Source organism: Trichosurus vulpecula, chromosome 5 (genome assembly GCF_011100635.1).
Source record: "Trichosurus vulpecula isolate mTriVul1 chromosome 5, mTriVul1.pri, whole genome shotgun sequence".
NCBI lineage: Eukaryota > Metazoa > Chordata > Mammalia > Diprotodontia > Phalangeridae > Trichosurus > Trichosurus vulpecula.
The window spans coordinates 112198860-112220409 of record NC_050577.1 but is presented as its reverse complement, the minus strand read 5'-3'; the positions used below and the strand labels follow the sequence as shown (position 1 = coordinate 112220409).

The 21550-nt window shown below is 36.3% G+C and overlaps 1 protein-coding gene across 2 annotated transcripts in view; it reads left to right on the top strand.

The window, feature by feature from the left end:
* The window catches only part of NUP205 (nucleoporin 205), an 82035-nt gene that overhangs the window by 17386 nt on the left and 43099 nt on the right, over window positions 1–21550 (top strand). For both annotated transcript variants that reach the window (XM_036760379.1, XM_036760380.1), the window contains exons 9-23: window positions 422–538; window positions 1311–1448; window positions 4233–4383; window positions 5545–5750; window positions 8503–8685; window positions 10633–10683; window positions 11356–11565; window positions 15006–15105; window positions 15562–15699; window positions 17086–17275; window positions 17736–17856; window positions 19249–19330; window positions 19802–19966; window positions 20644–20768; window positions 21394–21508. In XM_036760379.1, coding sequence (XP_036616274.1) covers window positions 422–538; window positions 1311–1448; window positions 4233–4383; window positions 5545–5750; window positions 8503–8685; window positions 10633–10683; window positions 11356–11565; window positions 15006–15105; window positions 15562–15699; window positions 17086–17275; window positions 17736–17856; window positions 19249–19330; window positions 19802–19966; window positions 20644–20768; window positions 21394–21508 — 2092 coding nt within the window. The remainder of the gene's footprint in view (window positions 1–421; window positions 539–1310; window positions 1449–4232; window positions 4384–5544; window positions 5751–8502; window positions 8686–10632; window positions 10684–11355; window positions 11566–15005; window positions 15106–15561; window positions 15700–17085; window positions 17276–17735; window positions 17857–19248; window positions 19331–19801; window positions 19967–20643; window positions 20769–21393; window positions 21509–21550) is intronic.

Sequence of the window (21550 nt, the reverse complement as noted above, 5' to 3'; positions counted from 1 at the left end):
ATTTGCTATGAAGATTTTGGCTTTCAGCTTTCCTTCTAAGACAAATTGGGAATGGAAAGATTCAAGAGGTGTAGAATTCAGCGATACCATTCTACCATTTGTACATGGCAGTGTTTTTAATGTGGAAACGGTATTCTGTTTTTATCCTTTTGGAATATATTGTAGGCTTGGTAAAGGTAAACAAAAAATTGATTCCTGTCTGTGGCATGAAACATATGCACCATTAAAATGTTGTTATATATCATAGTTGATAATTTAGTGATAAAATCCAGCTATAAATTTCTTCACTCGTTTAAAATAGTGCAACTAGGTTACAAGAAAGACATTTTTTAATACCTAATCTCTTTGGGTTAGCTGCCTATTTTTAAAATTTCATTACCTTTAATAAATGTCTTTAACATATGTGTAATGAATGTAATAGGTGAAACAATTGAGAAACAGAGCAGATGAAGATGCTCGAATGATTCACATGAGTTTGCATATGGGTAATGACCTTCCTATTTCGCTTCGGAGAGATCTGGAACACCTTATGCTTTTGGTAAGCCATGTTATTAGATACAGTTTAACTTTTTTTTTTGTCCCTATGAACTCTTGAGCTGTTTTACCTTAAGTTAACTCATAGATGGAGAGAGAACGTCCCTATGGAGATGAACAATCATCGTTTCTTTTGTCATCATGAATATTTTAGGTATTCCTTACATTGGTATTATTGTCTTTAAGTCTCAGAGGGAAGAGTTAGGGTGGAACATGGATGATTGAAAGAAAGCCAAAATGCTTCCCTTTTTGTCTAGAATCAACTTCCTTACCATAATATTTAGCTTTCCTCAAGTACCTACAGTTTTTAGTGTTTCCTCTTAACTTCTTTTTTCTGGACCTGATATTCATTAGTGCAAGGAACTCCCAGTGAAGTTCCCTTTACTACATCACAGAGGCATCTTTTTTGGCATCTTATGGTCTCTTAGAGAGTGACCTGGGGGCATCTACAAACTTTTGAGCCACACAACTAGCACGTATCAGAGGTGGATCTTGAATACAGATTTTTGGCTAACTGGCTGGTACATGGCACAATTTCTCTTTGTTATTTAAAAAAACTAATTGTGGTATGTATTGGAGAGAAAAGAAAGGGAGAATTCAAGTCATTAACTTTTCATCAGACATCTGTGATTATTTCCTAATTTGTAACTATAGCTAGTAATTTAATAAATATTTAACCTCTTTAATACTAGGATTGTAGACATTAAATTTTTAAATGTTTTGTTAAGAAAAAAATTGCCATTTCCCCTCAAAAATCTTTGTTCATGACTTGGCAGATTGCTGAACTGTATAAAAAAAACCCTTTTAATTTGGAGCTTGCTTTGGAATATTGGTGTCCTTCGGAACCTCTTCAGACTTCCACTATCATGGGATCTTATCTGGGGGTAGCTCATCAGAGACCCCCTCAACGCCAGGTTAGTTATAGCTTTCATTCTTTTGCTTAGTTAGATTTGTTAAGGTAGAGCCTTTAATTTAATTATATTTTAATGTTTCTAGTTATTTCCTTGCAACAAAGGTCTGCATGTGGGCCATTAACAATCTATTTCCTTTTTTTTTTTCTGCTTCTAAATTTTTCAAGGTCAGTGTTTTAAGATAATTGAAGGCTTTAATTTTATGTCACTCCAAATGGTGGAGCTGGAATTAAGGTCTGTCTATGTGCTTTCAAAAAACCCTCCTTAATAGATTCCTTTTTTTTTCAGATTAAATGAATATCTAAATTACCCAGCTTAGAGAGTTTTTTTTTGTTTGTTTTCTTTAACTCTCCAGGAGTTGAAATTTTCCTTGGTAGCCCAGTTGAGATATAGTATTATGATGATTAAAGAGTACCCAGAATTCAAGAATTTTAGAGTTCAGTGGAAACTTAGCAAACATTTATTTTAACTGCTGCGCTTTATAGATGCTTTGTTCTTTGTGGCTTTCCAGAATCCCTTCTATTTGAATTCATCCTCGTCTTACTCTGTTTTCTTTGGACATAAAGACCAAGTGGTCAGCACCCCCCTTATAAAATTGGAAAGGAGGCTAGGCAAGAATACAGAAGAAAAAAAAAACTAGAGGTCATGGTAACTATAAATATATTCCAGGTCAGCACTGTTGTGGTGTCAAGAACCAGCATGATGCTGGCATGTATTTTTAAAAAGCCTAATATATAAAGATCAAGAAATTGTTAAACTGGGATTTGTATGACATGAAAAAAACCTGGCATTGACATCTCACCTTTGTGTAATTTGAAATTCTAAAGGTTATTGCATAGTCATAAATATTTTATTTGTTGTATAGTCTGGCTTATAATTAATAATATTTAGAGAGCTAGCATGGAATATGAGGCAGTTAAGTTGCATAGTGGATAAAGTGCTGGAACTTCTAAAGTCAGAAAGATCTGAGTTCAAATGTGACCTCTGACACTTCCTAGCTGTGTGATTCTGGGAAAGTCACTTAACCTCTGTCTGCCTCCGTTTGTCATCTGTAAAATGGGGATAGTAATAGCACCTGCTTCAGAGGGTGGTTATGAGGATAAAATGAGATAATATTTTCAAAGGAAACTTTTTGCAAACTTTAAAGACCTCCGTAAATGCTAGCTATAGTTACAAGGGAAGGTGTACTGTATTTGGAGTCAGAGGATTTGGATTTGAATCTTAACTCCTGCCACTTACTAGCCGTGTGACCTTGAGCAAGTGGCTGTCTGGCATCAGCTTCCTCATCTGTAAAATTAGGAAGTTGGACTCGTTCCCTTATAGCCCTAAACCTATGAATCTATGAATTTTCTAAACTTGCCATCTGCCTAAATTAGTGTGGGGATATATATGAGATTCCACTACGCATAGACCAAGGCAAAGAAGAGAAGAGAAGCAAAATAGCAAGGGCCCATATGTGAGAAAAAGAATAGGGAAAAATAATGGTGTTGGGGAGTTGGATGTGCAGGTAAAATACCAGCTCCGTTGTGTTAAACTTCCTGTTCCATATATTCCAAGTTTAGCTGATGAATTGGACTAGGAGTGAACATTTTGGTGTTTTAATCCCAAAATATATCTCTGGATTTTCTGTATGTGTCTTAGGTGAGTCAGATTCTAGAGTTCTCTTTTATATTTTTAAGATGTAAGTTGCTGGGAAACTTTCTTAGGACCTTCATGAGGTTTATTATCATTGTTTTAAATAAATGACATTTCAAGTCCATAAAACAATTCCTTTAATTTAATTCTATTTACATTTGGAACTGAATTTGTGACCAATAAGCATTTGACAACTTATTAGTCAGCAAACATATATTATGTGCCAGGAGCTGTGCCAAGCACTGGGGATACAAAGAATGACAAAAGATAGACTGTGATCTCGAAGAGCTCATACCTTAATAGGGGAGGTGGTCTGCAAATGACTAGAGTACAAACTGTGTATGTGTGTGTGTATCTATAGCTCTATATTTACATCTACATATACAGGGTATTCCATTGCCCATGTGTCCAGACTTTAGGAACACTCTGCATAATATGCACACAAGATAAATTGGAGATAATCAGCAGAGTGAAGGTACTAAGGTTAAAGAAGACTGGGAAAAGCTTCTTATGGAAGGTGATCCTTTAGCTGGGACTTGAAGGAAGCCAGGAAAGCCAGGAGGCAGAGATGAGAAAGGAGAATTCTAGGCAGTAGGGGACAGCCAGTGAAAATATCAGGAATCTGAAGATAGCATATCTTATGAAAGGAATTACAAGGAGATTATCGTCACTATATTCAATGAACATGGAAATGAGTAAGTTGTAAACATTCTGGATAGTTTGGGGCCAGGGATGCAGGTTATAAAGGACTTTGAGTGTCAGACAAGAGGATTTTACATTTGATCGTGAAGATGAATAGGGAGCTATTGAAGTTTAGTGAACAGAGAGGTCAGCCCTGTACTTTAGAAAGATTACTTTGACAACTGAGGAAAGAATGGACTGGAGTGAAGAGAGATGTGGTAGGGAGAGGTCAACTGCACTAGTCCAGGTTGGAGGTGATGCACCGGAGTGGTGGCAGCGTCAGAGGAGAGAAGAGAACGTATATGAAACGTGGCAGCTGATTGGATGTTGGGCATGAGAAAGGATGAGTTAAGAATGTTACCTAGGTTAGGAGCTTCCTGTTAAAATGGAACACTGAATATAGCTGTAATGCTATCTTAGTATGGAGGAAAGATGTATTTGATGTAAACTGCAGACTTTTTTCTTTTTCAGGTTGTCTTGTCAAAGTTTGTTAGGCAAATGGGAGACCTACTTCCTCCTACTATTTACATTCCGTATCTGAAGATGCTCCAGGGATTGGCCAGTGGACCACAGTGTGCTCACTACTGTTTCAGTTTGTTAAAAGTCAATGGCAGCAGCCATGGTGAGAACTATTTAGAAACTTTCCAAATGGATCGTGGCACCCCCAGGCAGAGTATCCCTGTATCTCTATAGCTGCTGATAAAATTTTACAAGGCAATGTATATTCTTTTCCATATATATTAAATTCTTTTTCAGTGTATATTGTCACTGTTAAACAGAACAAGAATTGACAAGATCAGATTATGATGATAAAAACAGGAAAGAAGCAAATGGCCAGTAGATGGGGCAGGAGCTTGGGCTGTTGGGAAAATCTGACTTTTGTACTGCTAACACACTAGTGTTTGAGGAGTTTTGTTTTGTTCCATTTTAAAATATGATTCAGTTTGCCAAATTTTAGTTTCCTCACCTTTTCAAGATCACATCTGTTGGCAAAAGCAAAGTGTATCTGCTACACAATTCTTACACTTAGTCTTCCTTCACAGGTCTGATTTTACAGTATTTTACTCAGTTTGTTGTTTTTCTCTAGGCCTTCTCAAACTTTTCCACTTAATTTGGGGTGTAAACTGGACATAATCTGATCAGTACAGATCATAGGAAAACAAATTTTTCCTGCTCTTAATGTTATCCTAATACTCCAAAAACTTGGGGAACTTTAGATCTGTGCATTCATTCTTCTGGGTACTCCCTCTAGTGGTACAAGTTGCATTCACTGATGCGTTTTTATTCTGTGGCACTTTGTGTACATACTGCCATAAATCCATGGGGGCTATACTCATTTGCTAAGGACTATCCTCTTAAGATCTCTTGACATTTGTATGTCTGTCAGTTATCCTTAATGGCATGCAATAATAAAATTTGATTTGAAAATATTCCTTCACAATGTTATACATTGCAATATGGAATTTTCTGCCCTTTCTGTGAGGAAGCAGTCCTTTTTGTAACTATATGACACAATAGACTTTCCTTGTTTAAGGGGGAACTTTAGGTGACTAGCCCATAAATGGTTAATCAGCTAATTAAGTAATATCTCATGTTAGACAATGTATGAAAATTAATCTGAAGGTCCCAGAAGGGTGACGTATAGCTTGCAATCTTAGATTTCACAGTATAGTAACCAACAAGCTTATAAACACACATAAAGGAGAATGAAATTTGCATTTTGAAGTTGTTTTTCCACCTTCATTTTGAAGCAATTAAGAAATTGTGTGTTGTGTCTTAACAGCTGAGAACATTCAAGGAGCAGGTGGCAGCCCTGTTTCCTGGGAACATTTCTTTCACTCTTTGATGCTGTATCATGAACACTTGAGGAAAGATCTGCCGAGTGCAGATAGCGTCCAGTACCGTCACCTGCCCTTACGAGGCATCACCCAGAAGGAGCAGGATGGATTGATTGCTTTTTTGCAGCTCACAACTACAATCATTACATGGGTAGGTAATCAACCCCCCTACAGTATTAGGGTTCTGTCTATGTGCTTTCAATAAAAGACCTCTTTAATAAGTGTAGCAGATTTCTCTAATCAAAACTTTAGGATGATAAATATGACATGCACCTAACATGCTTTATTGATCTCCATGTCTTTGTAATCATCAGAGGGAAGGATACTCAGGCTTATTAGGATAAGCTGAACACTAGAAACATCAAGTCAGAAAAAAGAAAACAATTTAGTATAAATAAGGACTTTATTGAAAACTTAAAATATAATCCATGATTTTAGAGCTGTACTCTTGCTGATGAATGAAACTCATTGAGAAACTTATGCTATTTCAGCAGTGACATCTACAGATGAAGATTTTTCTGTGTTGATAGTAAGAATTCTCCAAGAGAGCTCAACTCCAGAGCCTCATATTAGTGTAGAAGTGACTCCATGTTCTTAAGGGCTATTCCAGCAGAGCACAGGGTCTGACAGGTACTACTAGGTGCGCTTCCAGAATGGGCCTGGTGTAAAGGATTGGAGGATAGTTTTCTGAGGACCAGACTAGCTAAGTTTGGAAAAACCCATTACCAGCTGGGCAAAGGGCTTATGACTTTTTTGGCCAAAGTAGCTCTCAAAGACCATCTGCTAAGGCTAGGGGAGTGGCAGTCTGTTTACAACAAAATCTCAGATGCCTGACTTGGTTTGACTTGATTTCTTTGTTCTCTTCAGTTCTGCAAACTGGTATTAGATATGTTTTTCTTTCTTTCTTTTTTTTCCTTTGTGAAGCAGTTGGGGTTAAGTGGCTTGCCCAAGGTCACACAGTAAGTGTCAGGTGTCTGAGGCTGGATTTGAACTCAGGTCCTCCTGACTCCAGGGCTGGTGCTCTATCCGCTGTGCCACCTAGCTGCCCCAGATGTTTCTCTTTTTTTTTTTTTTAATTTTTTTTTTTTCTAAAACACCATTTTAAGGAGATCAGAATAAGTTTAGTTTCCTTAGCTTAGCATTTTAGGTTCATTATGCGGTGGACCCAGCTTACCTACCTATTCTGATTTACTACTTTCCAATATGGTACTGTTGTCCCACATAATCTCTAAGCATATTTTTGCTTTTGCCCCTTGGCTCACTTACTGTTTTTTGGTATACAAGACCTCTTCTTCTCCCCCCCAACCCCTCCAGATTATATATTTTCTTCAAAGCCCCATATCACCTTCTTCTCTCTTCATGTTACCTTTCCTAATTAAGTCCTCTCAGTAGTGATTTTCCTTTACTTTCAGCGTCCCGAGCACTTAGCTGAACCTTACTTGTTTAGAGTCGATCTTTGGTGTTTCATGGTCCTATATCGCTAGTAATAATTGCTGATAATGTGTATATTGTTTTAGGGTTTAGAAAGTTCAGGTCACAGTACTGCTGTGTGTTAGTTGATGGTTTCATGAGTCTCTGTGGACAAAAATATACCTTATGTGGTGGTAAAAGTTCTGGTGATTATCCTTAGCCTGGTTTTTGGACAACAGAAACAGTCTCTTGCCCGGCTCATACTCAAAACCTTCCCAGCTTGGTGTAGTGCCTACTAGACCTTATGCTCTTGCTTAGACCTTTGTGAACCCAGAGTAGCCTGCACACCACAATGAAGAGGGCTTTAGTAATCAGAAGAAGTTGGGTTCATAAGAAAGATAGTCTTCAGCTAGGCCCATACTTCTCCATATAGGGCAGTATGTCTGGTAGCAGTTCTGTCTTGTGTTGTAATAACCAAGTTGAAAATTGTCTATACAGATCTCACTCTCACCTGCTGATAGAACTCTGAATACTACTTTTGTAACATAGATAAAATAATTAAGTCTTAGGTTAAAGTACTTGTTCGTGGCCACCCAGGAAGCCAGTGTCAGTGGTGGGATTTGAATCCAGGTCTTCTTTTACTCCTAGTCATAGAGTGCTGGACCTGAAGTCAAGAAGGCCTGAATTCAAATCCAGCCTTAGATGCTTACTGGCTGTGCAGCCCCGGGCAAGTCACTTAATCCATGTTTGCCTCATTTTCCTAAATTTTAAAGTGGTGATAAGAATAGCACTTAACTCCAAGTGTGCTTGTGTGGATCAAATGAAATAATATTTATAAAGCACTTAGCAGTGTACAGCACATTGTAGGTGATTAATTAATGCTGGTCCCCTTTCCATATTCTCTTCCCCATTCTGGTCTAGCATTCTTTATTGCATCATCATACCTCTTAAGGACAGAGACCTTTTTAAAAAAAATTTTTTTTTTTTTTGCTACTTTTGTGTTTCTTGTAGTGTATATAGCACAATCCTAGGCACATAGTAATAAACACATAAGCTCTATTTTGAATTGTATTAACTTTGTTTTTGCACCAGAAAGGGTAAAGGCAGTTAAGCAAAGGTCCGACTAGTGATTTTGTCATTTTCTACTTCTTTCACTGACGTGTGTAACTATGAGATTAGATCATCTTCAATTTTTGTTTTTTTGATAATTATTTGGGTTCAGCAGTATACTGCAAGTGATGCTACTACTTCATTCTTTGAAATGTGAAAGTGACTAAAGTATAGTGGTCTGATGTAATGCACTGATATCCTTAGGAATACTATGAGATGTTTCCCTTTATGCTAGATTAATGAATAATCATTTGGGTTAGCAAATACTAACCATGTGTCTCTTACTGATACTTTTCTTTAACTAATCAGTAATAAAACTAAGGACCTAGAAAATGAATGTTTACCTTTTTAAAAAAAATTGTTAATTCTGTTTAATTCTTCAGAGTGAGAATGCTCGTTTGGCTCTCTGTGAGCATCCTCAGTGGACCCCTGTGGTTGTCATCCTGGGACTCTTGCAGTGTAGTATCCCTCCTATTTTAAAAGCTGAGCTACTGAAGACACTTACAGCCTTTGGAAAATCTCCTGAAATTGCTGCTTCCCTGTGGCAGTCTTTGGAATATACACAGGTAGAATAAATCTCAACTCTTATATTTTCCTAAGTGTACTTTGCAAAGTAATGCTTGGTAACAGTGCCAACAAAAACAAGAATTGTAAGCATTGTAGTATATCAGTTGTACATCCCATTTGAAGCACTCTTGATTGGTCATAGTATAGGACTGGAAATGAGCAGGCATGGGTTCTGTTGCTGATTCTTGCTGAAAACTTCCCTAGGTTACTAAGGGCAGATGAAGATTTTTTTCCCCTGTTATCTATTAAGTGTTAATAAATAATGAGCTTGAAACTCCCCCACCTATGGTTCATAGGCTATTCTTTTACCTCTAGAAGTGTCTAGATTTACCACAGAAGAGTATATGGGTTGAAAATGCCTCTTCCTTTTTCTTCCTTCCCCTCTCATCAAGTGAGTACACTTAAGTGAGTGTAATACCTCTGTGAGACCTCTCTTTGCACTCTGCTGTTATTTCATTTTGGGACACTGTCACTGTCTGCTAAACTTTGTATTCACTTCATTTTAACAACAGTTTAAAACTGTATTTGTTCCCTTGTGCCAAGCATAGAGTTATCTTGAGATTAAGTGAAGGAAGTTCCAGGGTCATTTTTCTTCTATATGTGTTTCTGTGCGTAAGAGGAAGAATACAGTTTAATATTTGTAAAATATTTTGAGGTCTTTGGCTTTCAATAAAATTAGAGTGTTATGGTTTACATTACTTTTTTGTAAGTGCAGATGTTGGCATTTTGGTATTCAGGGCTTACATTCAGATAAAGTGTAGTGCTGGGCTGAAAAAAGTTTACAGGTGATTTGTAGGAACAATTCTAGGCTGGGAAAATATTTTTGCAGAATAAATGAATTTTTAGAAATAATAAAAAGCTCGACACTCAGTATTTTCATTGCTCATTGATTTTTTTCAGAGCTTATTTTAGGGGAAGTGAAATATTGTAGATAACACAAGCATATGTGCCCAGAGGATTTTAGAAGGATCTGAATTTTTAAAAATAAAATACAATGGAGTTGGCTTTTGTTAAGTTACAGTATTTTTAAAAATCTATTATTGTTTTGTTGTGGTTTGACTTGGATTAATGTAATGGCATTCTCATTTCATGTGTTTCATGGAAAACAGAATTTAGATTTTAACTTTTTTGTTTGTAATATAATATTGAAATATAGCTCTCTTTAGTAGTTATATTAAAAGGTTCTGTGTGATAGCATTTCCTTGGCCAAAAAGAATATTTTAATCCATAGACTTTTTGATCAGCCAATAGCTAAGTCAGAGTGAAACATCTATGTTTAGAAATTTGTCTTAGAAGCATATCCTTGGAATTTGCATTTTATTTTTTTTAGCTCCAGCTATAGATCTAGGTAGGGGGCAGCTAGGTGATACAGTGGATAAAGTGCCAGGCCTGGAGTCGAGAAGACCTGAATTCAAATTTGGCCTCAGATACTTACGTTTTGTGTGATCTTGGGCAAGTAATTTAACCCTATTTGCCTTAGTTTCCTCATCTGTAAAATGAGCTGGAGAAGAAAATGGCAATTCAATCCAGTATCTTTGCCAAGAAAAGCCCAGAGGCATTCATGAAGAGTTGGACATGACTGAAATGACTGAACAACAACATAGGTCTCCTTGTAAACTCACATTTGAAAATCAGCAGTTCAATACTAATAAAATTTCATCTGAGAAATACCCTTTCATCCTCTGTTATTGGAGTAATGAGGAAGGTATTTTTTTGTTGTTAATATTTGAGAATTGCTAAAAACCCATGTAATTGACCTTATGCTTTTAACTGAAATGTACGTTAATGAAAGCCCATAGAGAGACTTCAGAAGTGCTGTTTTAAAGTCAGTAGACACTTGTAAAATCAAGGATAATGGTACCTGTGATAATTAATGACAGTGGAAAACTTGCTTCATGGACAGAATAGAAATGTCCCTAATTTCTTTTTCTTCTTATTTTTAAAAGATACTACAGACTGTAAGGATCCCAAGCCAGAGACAAGCAATTGGCATTGAGGTAAATAGTTCCTATTGGTCAGTGTTAATTTCATAAATTTTATTTAATGTTGGGGGAAGCTGTAAGAAATTATGGTTTTTTTTTTGTTATCTATCATATTTCTATGTTATCTTCAGATTCTGTGTATTTTCCATTCAAAATTTAGGAGTTTTATGCCAGTGCTGAGTTGAAACAAATTCTACATGTATCTGAATTAAAGCTAACAGTGCTTGATGTAGAAAGGCTCTTTTAATGGAATTTTGGAATGCTGTAGTTACTAGATTCACCTCATTTAAGTTAGATTATTTGAGTCAATCCAAAGTCAGAATTTACTTCTTTTGGTTTTACTTCCAGTGTTTATCCTTTTAAATGTGTTTGTCCTTTTAAATGTGTTTGTCCTTTTAAATGTATTTTAGTAGAGTTAAAGGTATTTGGAGATAAATAAGGCAGTTCATCAAAAGGGACTCTGGATGGGAAATTAGGAATTTTTGGTTCTGTAATTGTTTTGATATATAATTATATATGCGTCTTCGCATTTCTTTGAAACGTGAAAATATTTTTTAATTCACATCTTGCAAGACTGTTATAATATTTAATGAGTTAATGGCTTGAGAGCCTCAGTTTCTCTTCTTTGAATGTCAAATTTTCTTATTTTTTTAACTTTTGTCTTCAATGTTTGTTCCCATCGATAAGGTTGAACTAAACGAAATAGAATCCAGGTGTGAAGAATATCCATTGACGAGGGCTTTTTGTCAGCTTATTAGCACACTAGTAGAAAGTTCATTTCCATCTAACTTGGGGGCTGGACTGCGTCCACCTGGCTTTGATCCATACTTGCAGTTCCTCAGAGATTCTGTGTTTCTCCGATTTCGCACTAGAGCTTATCGCAGAGCAGCTGAAAAGGTAACTTCTCAGAAGGATGTTGGCTTTTTATTTTTTCAAGTCTGTTTATTTGATGTATTACTTTTCTGTTAAAAATAGTAGGTGCTATAAATGCACTTTACCTTTGGAAGATACAGTGATGTTCACTGGGGCAATACTGTTTTTATCTCATTTTATATTTTGAACTCTTTAGCATTAGGAGTTGGTAGTTTTTGTTCATTTCTATAAATCAGATGAAAAATATTTTGGTTTTTGGAATTAAAACCGGAATATTTCTATTATTTACCTATATTCGTAATTGCTATTTGCTTTGACATTTTCCCCTGGACTTTGTGAATCCTTTAGATATCAGGCATCTACAGTGTGTCAGGTCTTTGACATTTTATAGATCTAATTTCAAATGCATTAGAATGAATAGTTATTCAGAAGTTTGTCAGAAAAAAAGATATAATCTGTAATGTTGAAACCTTGGCCATTGAGAACTCACCTTCCCCAATTGGTTTAGTTCAAAAGACTTTGCCTTGCAAGGATCCTTTATTTCTTGGACAGTTCATGCCTTCTCGGCCTTATAGAACCAGTCTAATTTGTAGTGCCAACTGTACTCACCCTTAAGTGTGGACTTTTAACTGGGTCTTGACTCAGTTTGGCTTAGATTTTGCCATCTGGGACAGTTCCCCTGGGATTTCATGGTTTATAAAGAACATTGCATTGTTTTTCCAGGGAACTTTTCAGATGGGCTGTTTTTTTACTGTCTTCTTTATAGTAGAAGTGAGCTCTTAAGGTGGTACCTCTTGAACTCTTAAAAACATATTATTAACATGTCTTAAGTTTTACATATAATAATATTACTATTAAAATGAAAATAATATTAATGTTTTATTGTCAAAACATTTCATTATCAATTGGCTGCTATATGATAACTATAGTACTTCATGATTAAAAATATTTTCTGATTTTTAAAAAATATTTCCACTTCCAGAGAGATTAGTATGACTTTAGCATCTATTACCCAAGTAAGCTTTCCATCTTGTTTTTGCTTTGTAGTCACATAATCCAGAATCAGTCAGGGTTTCTTTCATTAGCCAGTCAGAAAACTTTTATCAAAGGCTTACTATGTGCATGATTCTGTACTGAGCTCTGAGGATCCAACAAAAGGCAGAGACAGTTCATGCCCTTAGGGTGCTCACATGCTTATGGTGGAGAAAATAAGCAAATAACTAAGTACGTGTAAGATTTATGTGGAGTAAATTGGACATAATCTTAAGGAGAAGGCAGTGGGAGTGAATGAGGGGAAACTTTCAAAGAACATGGTATTTGAACTAAATCTTGGAAATCCAGGAGGTGGAGATGAGAAAAAGAACAATTAAGAGATCATTAATAACTTTGGAGAAAGTAGTTTCAATTGGAGGATGATGCTGGAAGCCAGACTTTAGAAGAGGAAAGGAAGTGGAGGTACTGATTATGGACTTTAGCCGTGAAAGGGGGTAGAGATGTAGGATTATAATTAGTGGGAATGGTAGGATCCCTGAGAGTTTTTTAAGGATCGTGGAGACTTGGACATTACTGGACATCAAGAAAGTGACCCAGTAGAGAGGGAGAGAAAAGGAGAGATTGAAGATCAGTGGCAGTAGGGATAGTAGAGGGGGGCAAGTCTGGTGGAAAAGACAGGATGGGATGGAATCAGGGGTTCACGTAGGAGGGTTTGCCTAAGCAAAGAGGACACCTCTTCGTGTAAGAGCGGGGTAAATCAGGAGATATTGGGGAAAGCTTTCCATGTAATGTTTAAAAAATAATGAAAAGATTTGGAATCTTCCCTGTTACTAGTGGAATATTAAATTGGTTAGGGAGATGTCAAAGGGATTGCCTTGCTGTATTGAGGGCCCATTTGAGATTATGCAACATAAATTTGTAATGGACCCAGTCAGCATGTGATTTTCCTGGTTTTCTGTAGCTCTTCTTAAAAGTATGTGAACAGTGATGGCAGCCAATGGTGGGAGTAATCCAAAGTTGGGGTTTGGGAAAGCAGAATGAGGGGTAAGGGACTCAAGTGGAGATGAACTGGTTCACGTACAGGTCAAGATATGGAAGGGTTGAACGTGTAGCCAGTGCAGGGCTGATGGCCTGGGAAAGAACTGAGGAACAGATGGAGGAATTGGAGAGCATAGGATTAGGAGTTGTAAGGTTGAGAGAAAGATTGAGTGATAAAAGATCATGGTCAGATAAAGGAATTTCAGCACTCATGAACATGAAAGTGGAACACTTGTGGGTGATTACAACATCAAATGGGTCAAGATCAAGTCCATCTCTGTGTCTGCCTGAGGTAGAGAAGAGTAAGTCATGGGAAATGAGTTGACTAAGGAGTTGGGAGGTTAGAGCATTTGAGGGAGTGCCAGTATGTGTCCCTTGGTGGGAGGGCAGGAGTTAGGGAGGAGGAAAAGACTGTAAGTCAGGCACTGAACTCAGTGGGGAAGCAAGAAGGGAGTCCTGGGAGAGGCTCAATAACAGATATCAGAATCTTGAGTGGGTAGGCACCTTTTCTCTGCCCTTTATAGTTAATATTTGCTCTCTGCCAGTTTCCTTTTAACTTTGTGAATCTTTCATTTAAGCATTAGAAGATGTCTTTATTCAAAGATTTTTGCTTCTTCCAGAGCAGAATTAGTGCTTTGGAGTGGTTTAGGTAATGTGTGTACACAAGCATCACTTGAGAGTTTGCAAGCTCTGGTTAACTAAAGCGAGTTCTACTTTGGTCCATTGTCAGCCATCTTAAAAAAATGGATAGTGGGGGCTATTTTGTGGGGAGAAGCAGGCAAAGGATAAGAATATAGTTTCAAAGTATGAAATACTGAAACTTTTAGGTTGAAACTCTATGAAAGGTTAAAACTTCATGAGGAGCCAGAGTCCGAATTAGGTTTTACATAGTCAGCAAGTGTAATAAAATATAATTCTTTAAGATATAATGATTTAAAGGCACAGATGTTTGCTTTAAAAAATTCCTCATATGATGAAAAAAAATTTTTTGAATGCAAAAATACTTGCCTGTACAAATATTAATACAAATATATAAGCCCTCAATTTTTTATTTGACCAACACATTCTTGCACATCAAATACAGAAAGACAGTAAAACAAAAGATATTGTATTTCTTATTTGCTTCTAATGGTGGAAGAAAAAGGATGTAAAATGAGTCAAAAGTACTACCAAGAGAGGTATTTTCTCAGGGCAGCTAGGTGGCGCAGTGAATAGAGCACCGGCCCTGGGGTCAGGAGGACCTGAGTTCAAATTCAGCCTCAGACACTCGACACACTAGCTGTGTAACCTTAGGCAAGTCACTTAACCCCAATTGCCCTGCCTTCCCTCCTCCAAAAACAAACAAAAAAAATATTTTCTTTTTCTGTAAACTCTCTAAGAGTACATTGTCATAAACTGGAATCTTTGTTATCTTGTGTCTGTCTTGTCTTTAGTGGGAAGTTGCTGAGGTGGTGCTGGAGGTGTTTTACAAACTGCTCAGAGATTATGAACCGCAGCTGGAAGATTTTGTGGACCAGTTTGTAGAATTGCGAGGTAATTTGATTCTTTTTACTTTCTACTTTCAAATAGATTGGATACTTTACTTTTGTTGTTTGGAAGCTAACAATCAGGTATTTAAAAATATTTTTCACTTTTAATATGTCTGTCACATCAGAAAATTAGGGTCACATCCTTTCACCAAGTATGGATGCTTCCTTATAGAATTCAGTTAGTTGGCAAACATTTATTGAGTAGCTACTGTGCAGAGGCATCCTTACTGAAATTTCTACCTACTAAAGTTTCTAAGTCATTAATAAACCACAAAGCTCTCTACAAACAAAAGTAATTGCTTAAATTAGATTTTAGTGTAGGTTGTGCATGGGTATGCTATTTGGGGGCTAGTTATTTTAAAACAATAAATAGGTTACTTTTTAAATACTTTAGTGAAGAAAAATATGAAGATTATTGATGCTTCAAATCCTGGTCCATGTTTTGGTATTTCCTTTTCAGGAGAAGAAATCATAGCCTATAAGCCTCCAGGATTTAGTTTGATGTATCATCTTCTGAATGAGTCACCAATGCTGGAGCTCTCTCTTAGTTTGTTGGAAGAAGGGGTTAAGCAGCTTGATACCTACGCACCTTTCCCTGGTATGTATCTGGATGTTATTTCTTACATATACATTCTAACACACAAACACACACTGTTTACATTATCTTAGGGATTCCTGCCTTCAACATTATGCATACTTTTATTGATTCATACTTTCAGGTGCTCTGTGATATACAATATTATTTCACTTCTCTAAAGTTGGAATCTAGAGATCTGCCAAAATTACTGTATTCCATCAAAATTTATTGTAAAGTGAATATCTGTTGGATATGCATTTTATTAGAACAGTTGGTCCCAGGAAATAATAAAATCACATTTTAGACTGTAGTAGTAAGCCTTTTAAGATTACGTGTTTAAAGGAAGTGTGATAAATATGACGGTAAAGGCAGCAATATAGTTTTACTAGTTTGAGTTTTGTACTATCTTTGGACGAAGTTTAGTATTTCTCATAAAACTTTTCATTCATAATAAATAAATTTACTTACTTTACCCATCATTTGTCTTCTCTGGATACCTTTACCTTAAATGCTTGTGTGATATGTTGCCTTATTTTTGGATAGGAGGAGATAATATTATAAAATCTTAAACATTAAATATCTGTTCCTAAGTAATCCTGTCTGCTGTCTGCTAGACTATGTTGCTCAACCACAGCAGGCTACTTTTCTTACTGAACTCCGGAAGTGATTGGACCTGTGTTTACTATTTTAGTAGTCCTGAAAGGTTTATTTATTAACTGACAGCTGTTGTGTTCATTCTCAACTAGTAGACATGAAAATTTTATCTCTTGAATCTGGCAAGGCACAGTTTTTTGTTTGAAATTAAAATGGTTGCTGGGATTTAGCTATTATAATATAAAGAGGGGAGAGTTGGATGCTTGAGGGGATGGCAGCATCAGGAAAAAAATGGTGGACTCCTTATGTCAGCATGAGAACATGATGTAAATTTTCAGTGATGCTGGTCCCTAGAATTTGTGACTCAGCTTGTTAATTCCATATACTTCAGATTCAGTTCAGTGATAAGTGAATTTCTGTTAAATTAATGAATTGTTTGATTTCATGGTTTAATATTTGCTCTGTAGGATAAGATGTTTGTGTTGTGCCAGGATAAAGCATTTGCAACATTATTCTATGTGGCATAGATGTGTGGTTATGAGTTTATGCTAACCACCTCTGAGCTTGTATCAGATGGCTAATGGATCTTTAAGACCATTCATTTACATGATTACAACTCTATCCGTTTGTGATTCTGAGCCATTTGTCATTGTGGAAGGACTTTAGTGGTGAGAACTTTCTTTTCCTGGTCTTCAAGAGCTGTGACTGCTTGTGGATGGTGGTTGGAGTACCTTCAGAAGTTGCCAGGTCATGTCATACTTTAGATATGCTCCAAATTTTAGAGATTCTCTAAGTTCATTTTGTCTATTATAGGAAAGAAACATTTGGAGAAAGCAGTGCAGCACTGCCTTGCTCTTCTCAATTTGACTCTGCAGAAGGAGAATCTCTTTATGGATCTTCTAAGAGAAAGTCAGCTGGCTCTAATAGTCACTCCATTGGAACAGCTATTACAAGGCATCAATCCCCGAACTAAGAAGGCAGATAATGTGGTTAACATTGCCAGGTAAGTGGCCACTGGAGATAGGAAAAAAGATGATGTTTTGATTCCTAAATTTGATAGGACTGCTGCTAATGCAGTATATATTTTTTTTTACTGTTGCCTTTTTAAACATGATGATTCTGTTATTTCTTATGGAATATATTACGATTCTGCTATTTCTGTTATGCTCGTGGCTTAATATTTTCCAGGGTTTGTTGCCTTTAAAAAAATTAAGTTAAATTAACCTAGAGTGCTTAGTTTAAAATATTAAGTCATTACTTCTCCATATCAGCAGTGTTGTAGATTGTAAGAGTACATGTATGTTTTTAATATTAAAGATTAAAAAAAAGATTTGTATGCTGGGTAACATATTTGACTCACTAGTTTTGAGCTCTTGCTCTTCTATTCTGAGCCTTCATTCTTTGATAACTGTGGGAGGCCAAAATTTTCACTTTAATGTACTTCTGACATTAATGTTTTAAAGGTACCTCTATCATGGAAATAGCAATCCTGAACTGGCTTTTGAAAGTGCCAAGATCCTCTGCTGTATTTCTTGCAATTCTAACATTCAGATAAAATTAGTTGGAGATTTCACACACGATCAGGTAAACTCTGTGTATGGGGGTGGGGGATATGAATATATCGTCAAACTATCTTAGAGGAATTTTCTCTTATTGATGAAAAATTATCTCAAAGAGAAAAAATGTATACATATGGTTCTTTACATTTAAGGACGATGCTACAAAAAGTTACTGTATAGGCCAGTGTGACCAATTGTGTACACACTAAGCACATTTAAAGACATAAATCATGATTTTGTAGCTCCAGATACCATTTCTGTTGCCTGTCATTATTGTTGACTGCTTCTTTGTCTTACCATTATTCTTCTGCCTTGCTTGTAATTGAGTCATTCTGTCTCTGATTACTGCTCATTGCCTTGGCCTGTCTGTTTTTATATCATTTCATATTGTGCTTTATCATCTCTTTTACATTTTGGTTCTCACTTTCCTTTGTACAGTTTTCACATTTCTGACAACTGTCACACTTCTGCTTACCAAACAGCAGCTGTTTAAATGAGCCTTGTCATTAAGGCTGTCGTTTAAGTAGATTAGAAATTCTTCTAAAGGATGAGAAGAGTATCTAAACTGTGGGCTCCAGATGTACAAAATTGGTGATGGTGTCTCTGTAGAAAGCCTAAGTGAATTTCATTTAGTCTTGAAAAATAGAATAATATAATGTGGCTTTTAAAAGTGTGACTTCATTTTTCAAAGGAAAGAGTAATAGCAACATATTTTGGACATGTTAAAGTTTTTTTGTAGAAGGCTATCTTATCTGATTTTTAGAGAGACTAACAATTTCATAAAATCTCTTAAAAATGAGAGAAATCAATTAATCACTAAACATTTATTAAATGCCTATTATGTGCCAAGCATTGTGCTAGGTTCTTGGGATACAAAAAGAGGCAAAAGAGAGCCCCTGGCCCTGGAGGAGCTTACAATCTAATGAGGGAGACCACATGCAAACATATATATATATGTATGTATGTATGCACACACACATATAACAAGCTATATATGCGATAAATAGGAAATAATTAAGAGAAGGAAAGCACTAGAATTAAAAGGATGTTGGAAAGGCTTCCTGTAGGAGGTGTGATTTTAGTTGGAACTTAATGGAAGCCACAAAAGTCAGTAGTCAGAATGGAAGGAGGAAGAACGATCTAGACATGGATGCCCAGAGTTGAGAGATGGGTGTCTTGTTTGTGGAACAGCCAGGAGGCCAGTGTCACTGGATTGAGAAGTATGCGTTGGGGTGTAATGTATAAGAAGACTGAAAAGGTAGGAGCGGGCTAGGTTAAGAAGTGTTTAAATTTAATTTGTTGAAAAAGTGCATCTTTTAGTTTACATGGATAATATTTATATTGATTTTATATCTTCCCTAATATATGATTCAGTTTTTGTAATTTTTTTCCTTTTACCTTTTTGTGATGATTTCAGAGTGTAAGCCAGAAGCTAATGGCTGGATTTGTGGAATGTTTGGATAGTGAAGATGCAGAGGAATTCATTAATCCAGAAGAGGGTATGCTTAATTCGGGATTATATTAATGTGAACTTTTGTTTATGTTAATGTAGTTAAGTGAATAAAGGAAAATGGATAAAAAAAAAAAAAACAACTCACTAGTGGAGTCAGGGAAAATGGAAAAAAAAATTTTGAGAAACTTTTAGGGAAAAAAATAGAGCAAAGTAAAGAAAGATTGGGTAAATTTTAACTATTAAGATAAAAAATTGTTGGGGCAGCTAGGTGGCACAGTGAGTAGAGCACCAGCCCTGGAGTCCGGAGGACAGGAGTTTAAATGCGGCCTTAGACACTTGATACACTTACTAGCTGTGTGACCTTGGGCAAGTCATTTAACCCCAATTGCCCTCCCTTCCTCCCTGCAAAAAAAATTATTTTTAAATTGTACTATTATCTTTGTGTAGATTAATTGTCACTTTACTCACATTAACTTTTTTATGATGCTGTCACTTTTCTTTTTCTTTCTTAATGAAGAGTTAGAACCTGATAAGAAGTTAGCACGAATCCGCCATGAAACAAGAATACACATCTTGAATCTTCTCATTACTTCTCTGGAGCGCAATCCACCCAATCTTGCCCTGTATCTCCTGGGCTTTGAATTGAAGAAACCTGTTAGTACCACAAACCTCCAGGATCCAGGTATGGGAGATCAGATACATAGACTTAACATCTATTTCCCAATTAGGGTGATTTAATTATATTTGATCGTGGATGTTTCTGGAAATCTGATAAGTCTTTCTGGGAAAATTGGTTGAGGCATTAAACCTTTGTCTCTACTAATAACTAATAATAATTTATCAGTCCTCAGTCCCTTTGAGATTAGCCAGACTTTTTCTTCAGTTTGCATTTGACCTATAAATACAGTAATTATTTAGCATGTTTATTTTTTTATTAACACTGGCTTTATTTTGAGGGGTAGGGGAAGGGCAGGATTGGGTCTCAAGCTGTTGGTAAAGTGGCCACTCAATTCTACCGCTCATCAGCACAGAAGCTTTGACTTGCTGTGTTTCTGACCTGGATTGGTTTGCCACTCCTTAGGCAGCCTGGTAGCCCCCCACCTACCATTGGGGGAGGCTTCCTGTGTTAGTGAAGTGCAACCACTTCATTAATTTAGGCAATACTGTAGCTCGGAACTCCTGAGCTCAAGCAATTCACTAGTGTCTGTCTCCTCAGTAGGCAGGGATTATGGGTGTGTGCAGCCATGCCTTGGCTTTTAAAAGAAGTATTTAAGAAATTTGGTTCTGTTAACTGTTTTGTAATGTTAATAAAAGTTTAGTAAAGATAAGAGGAATCTTTTTGCTTTTGCCATTATTCAGGAGTCTTAGGTTGCCCTCGGACTTGTCTTCATGCCATATTAAATATTTTGGAGAAGGGAACGGAAGGAAGAACAGGTCCTATGGCAGTAAGGGAATCACCTCAACTTGCAGAACTGTGCTATCAGGTACAGAGAATACTGCTCCTTTTAAAGATCAGGAATACAGAATGAACTTCTGGTGGTTGTGTGACTAAATTAGAATGAGCACTTTTGCATTCTCTTACCACTATTGAAAGGTCAAATCTTGGAAGGAAATAACCAGAAAACACCAAGAAGGGGCTTGTGTTCTTTTGTTGTACTGGGATTTTGAGTAATGTTTGAAGTAAGATGGTCTGGAAGCCTTTTTTGTTACACTGAGAATTTTCATGCAGTTTTGGTTATAATTGTTGGATTTTGACTTGCATAAATCTTTGTCCTTTATTGCCTTAGTGTCTTCAACCCTAGATTGAGAATATTTCAGAAAGTCAAATTAATGCAAGCATAGTAGGTAGAATCCTTCTATCTTTCATTCACATAGGTACAAATTAATGATTCAGATAATTAAGGGGTTAATCATAAATGTTTTTGCTATATGTGCCTTGTTTAGTCATGGAAGTGTGTTTGTTCATCCTGTTTGGTTAAGTTTATAATGTTGTGGAGCCAATGAAATTCACTTAACTTCATAGAGCAAAGACTAAAATTCTTTATCTTTGAAATTTTGTAGCTGATATAATACTGCTGACTTAAACATCTGCTTATTTTAATTACATAGGTTATTTATCAGCTGTGTGCATGCTCAGATACATCTGGTCCAACTATGAGGTATTTGAGAACCAGCCAAGATTTTTTATTTTCTCAGTTGCAGCATCTGCCTTTTTCTAACAGAGGTATGACTTTTTTTTTCCTCATTGAATCAGTAAGCTTTAGTA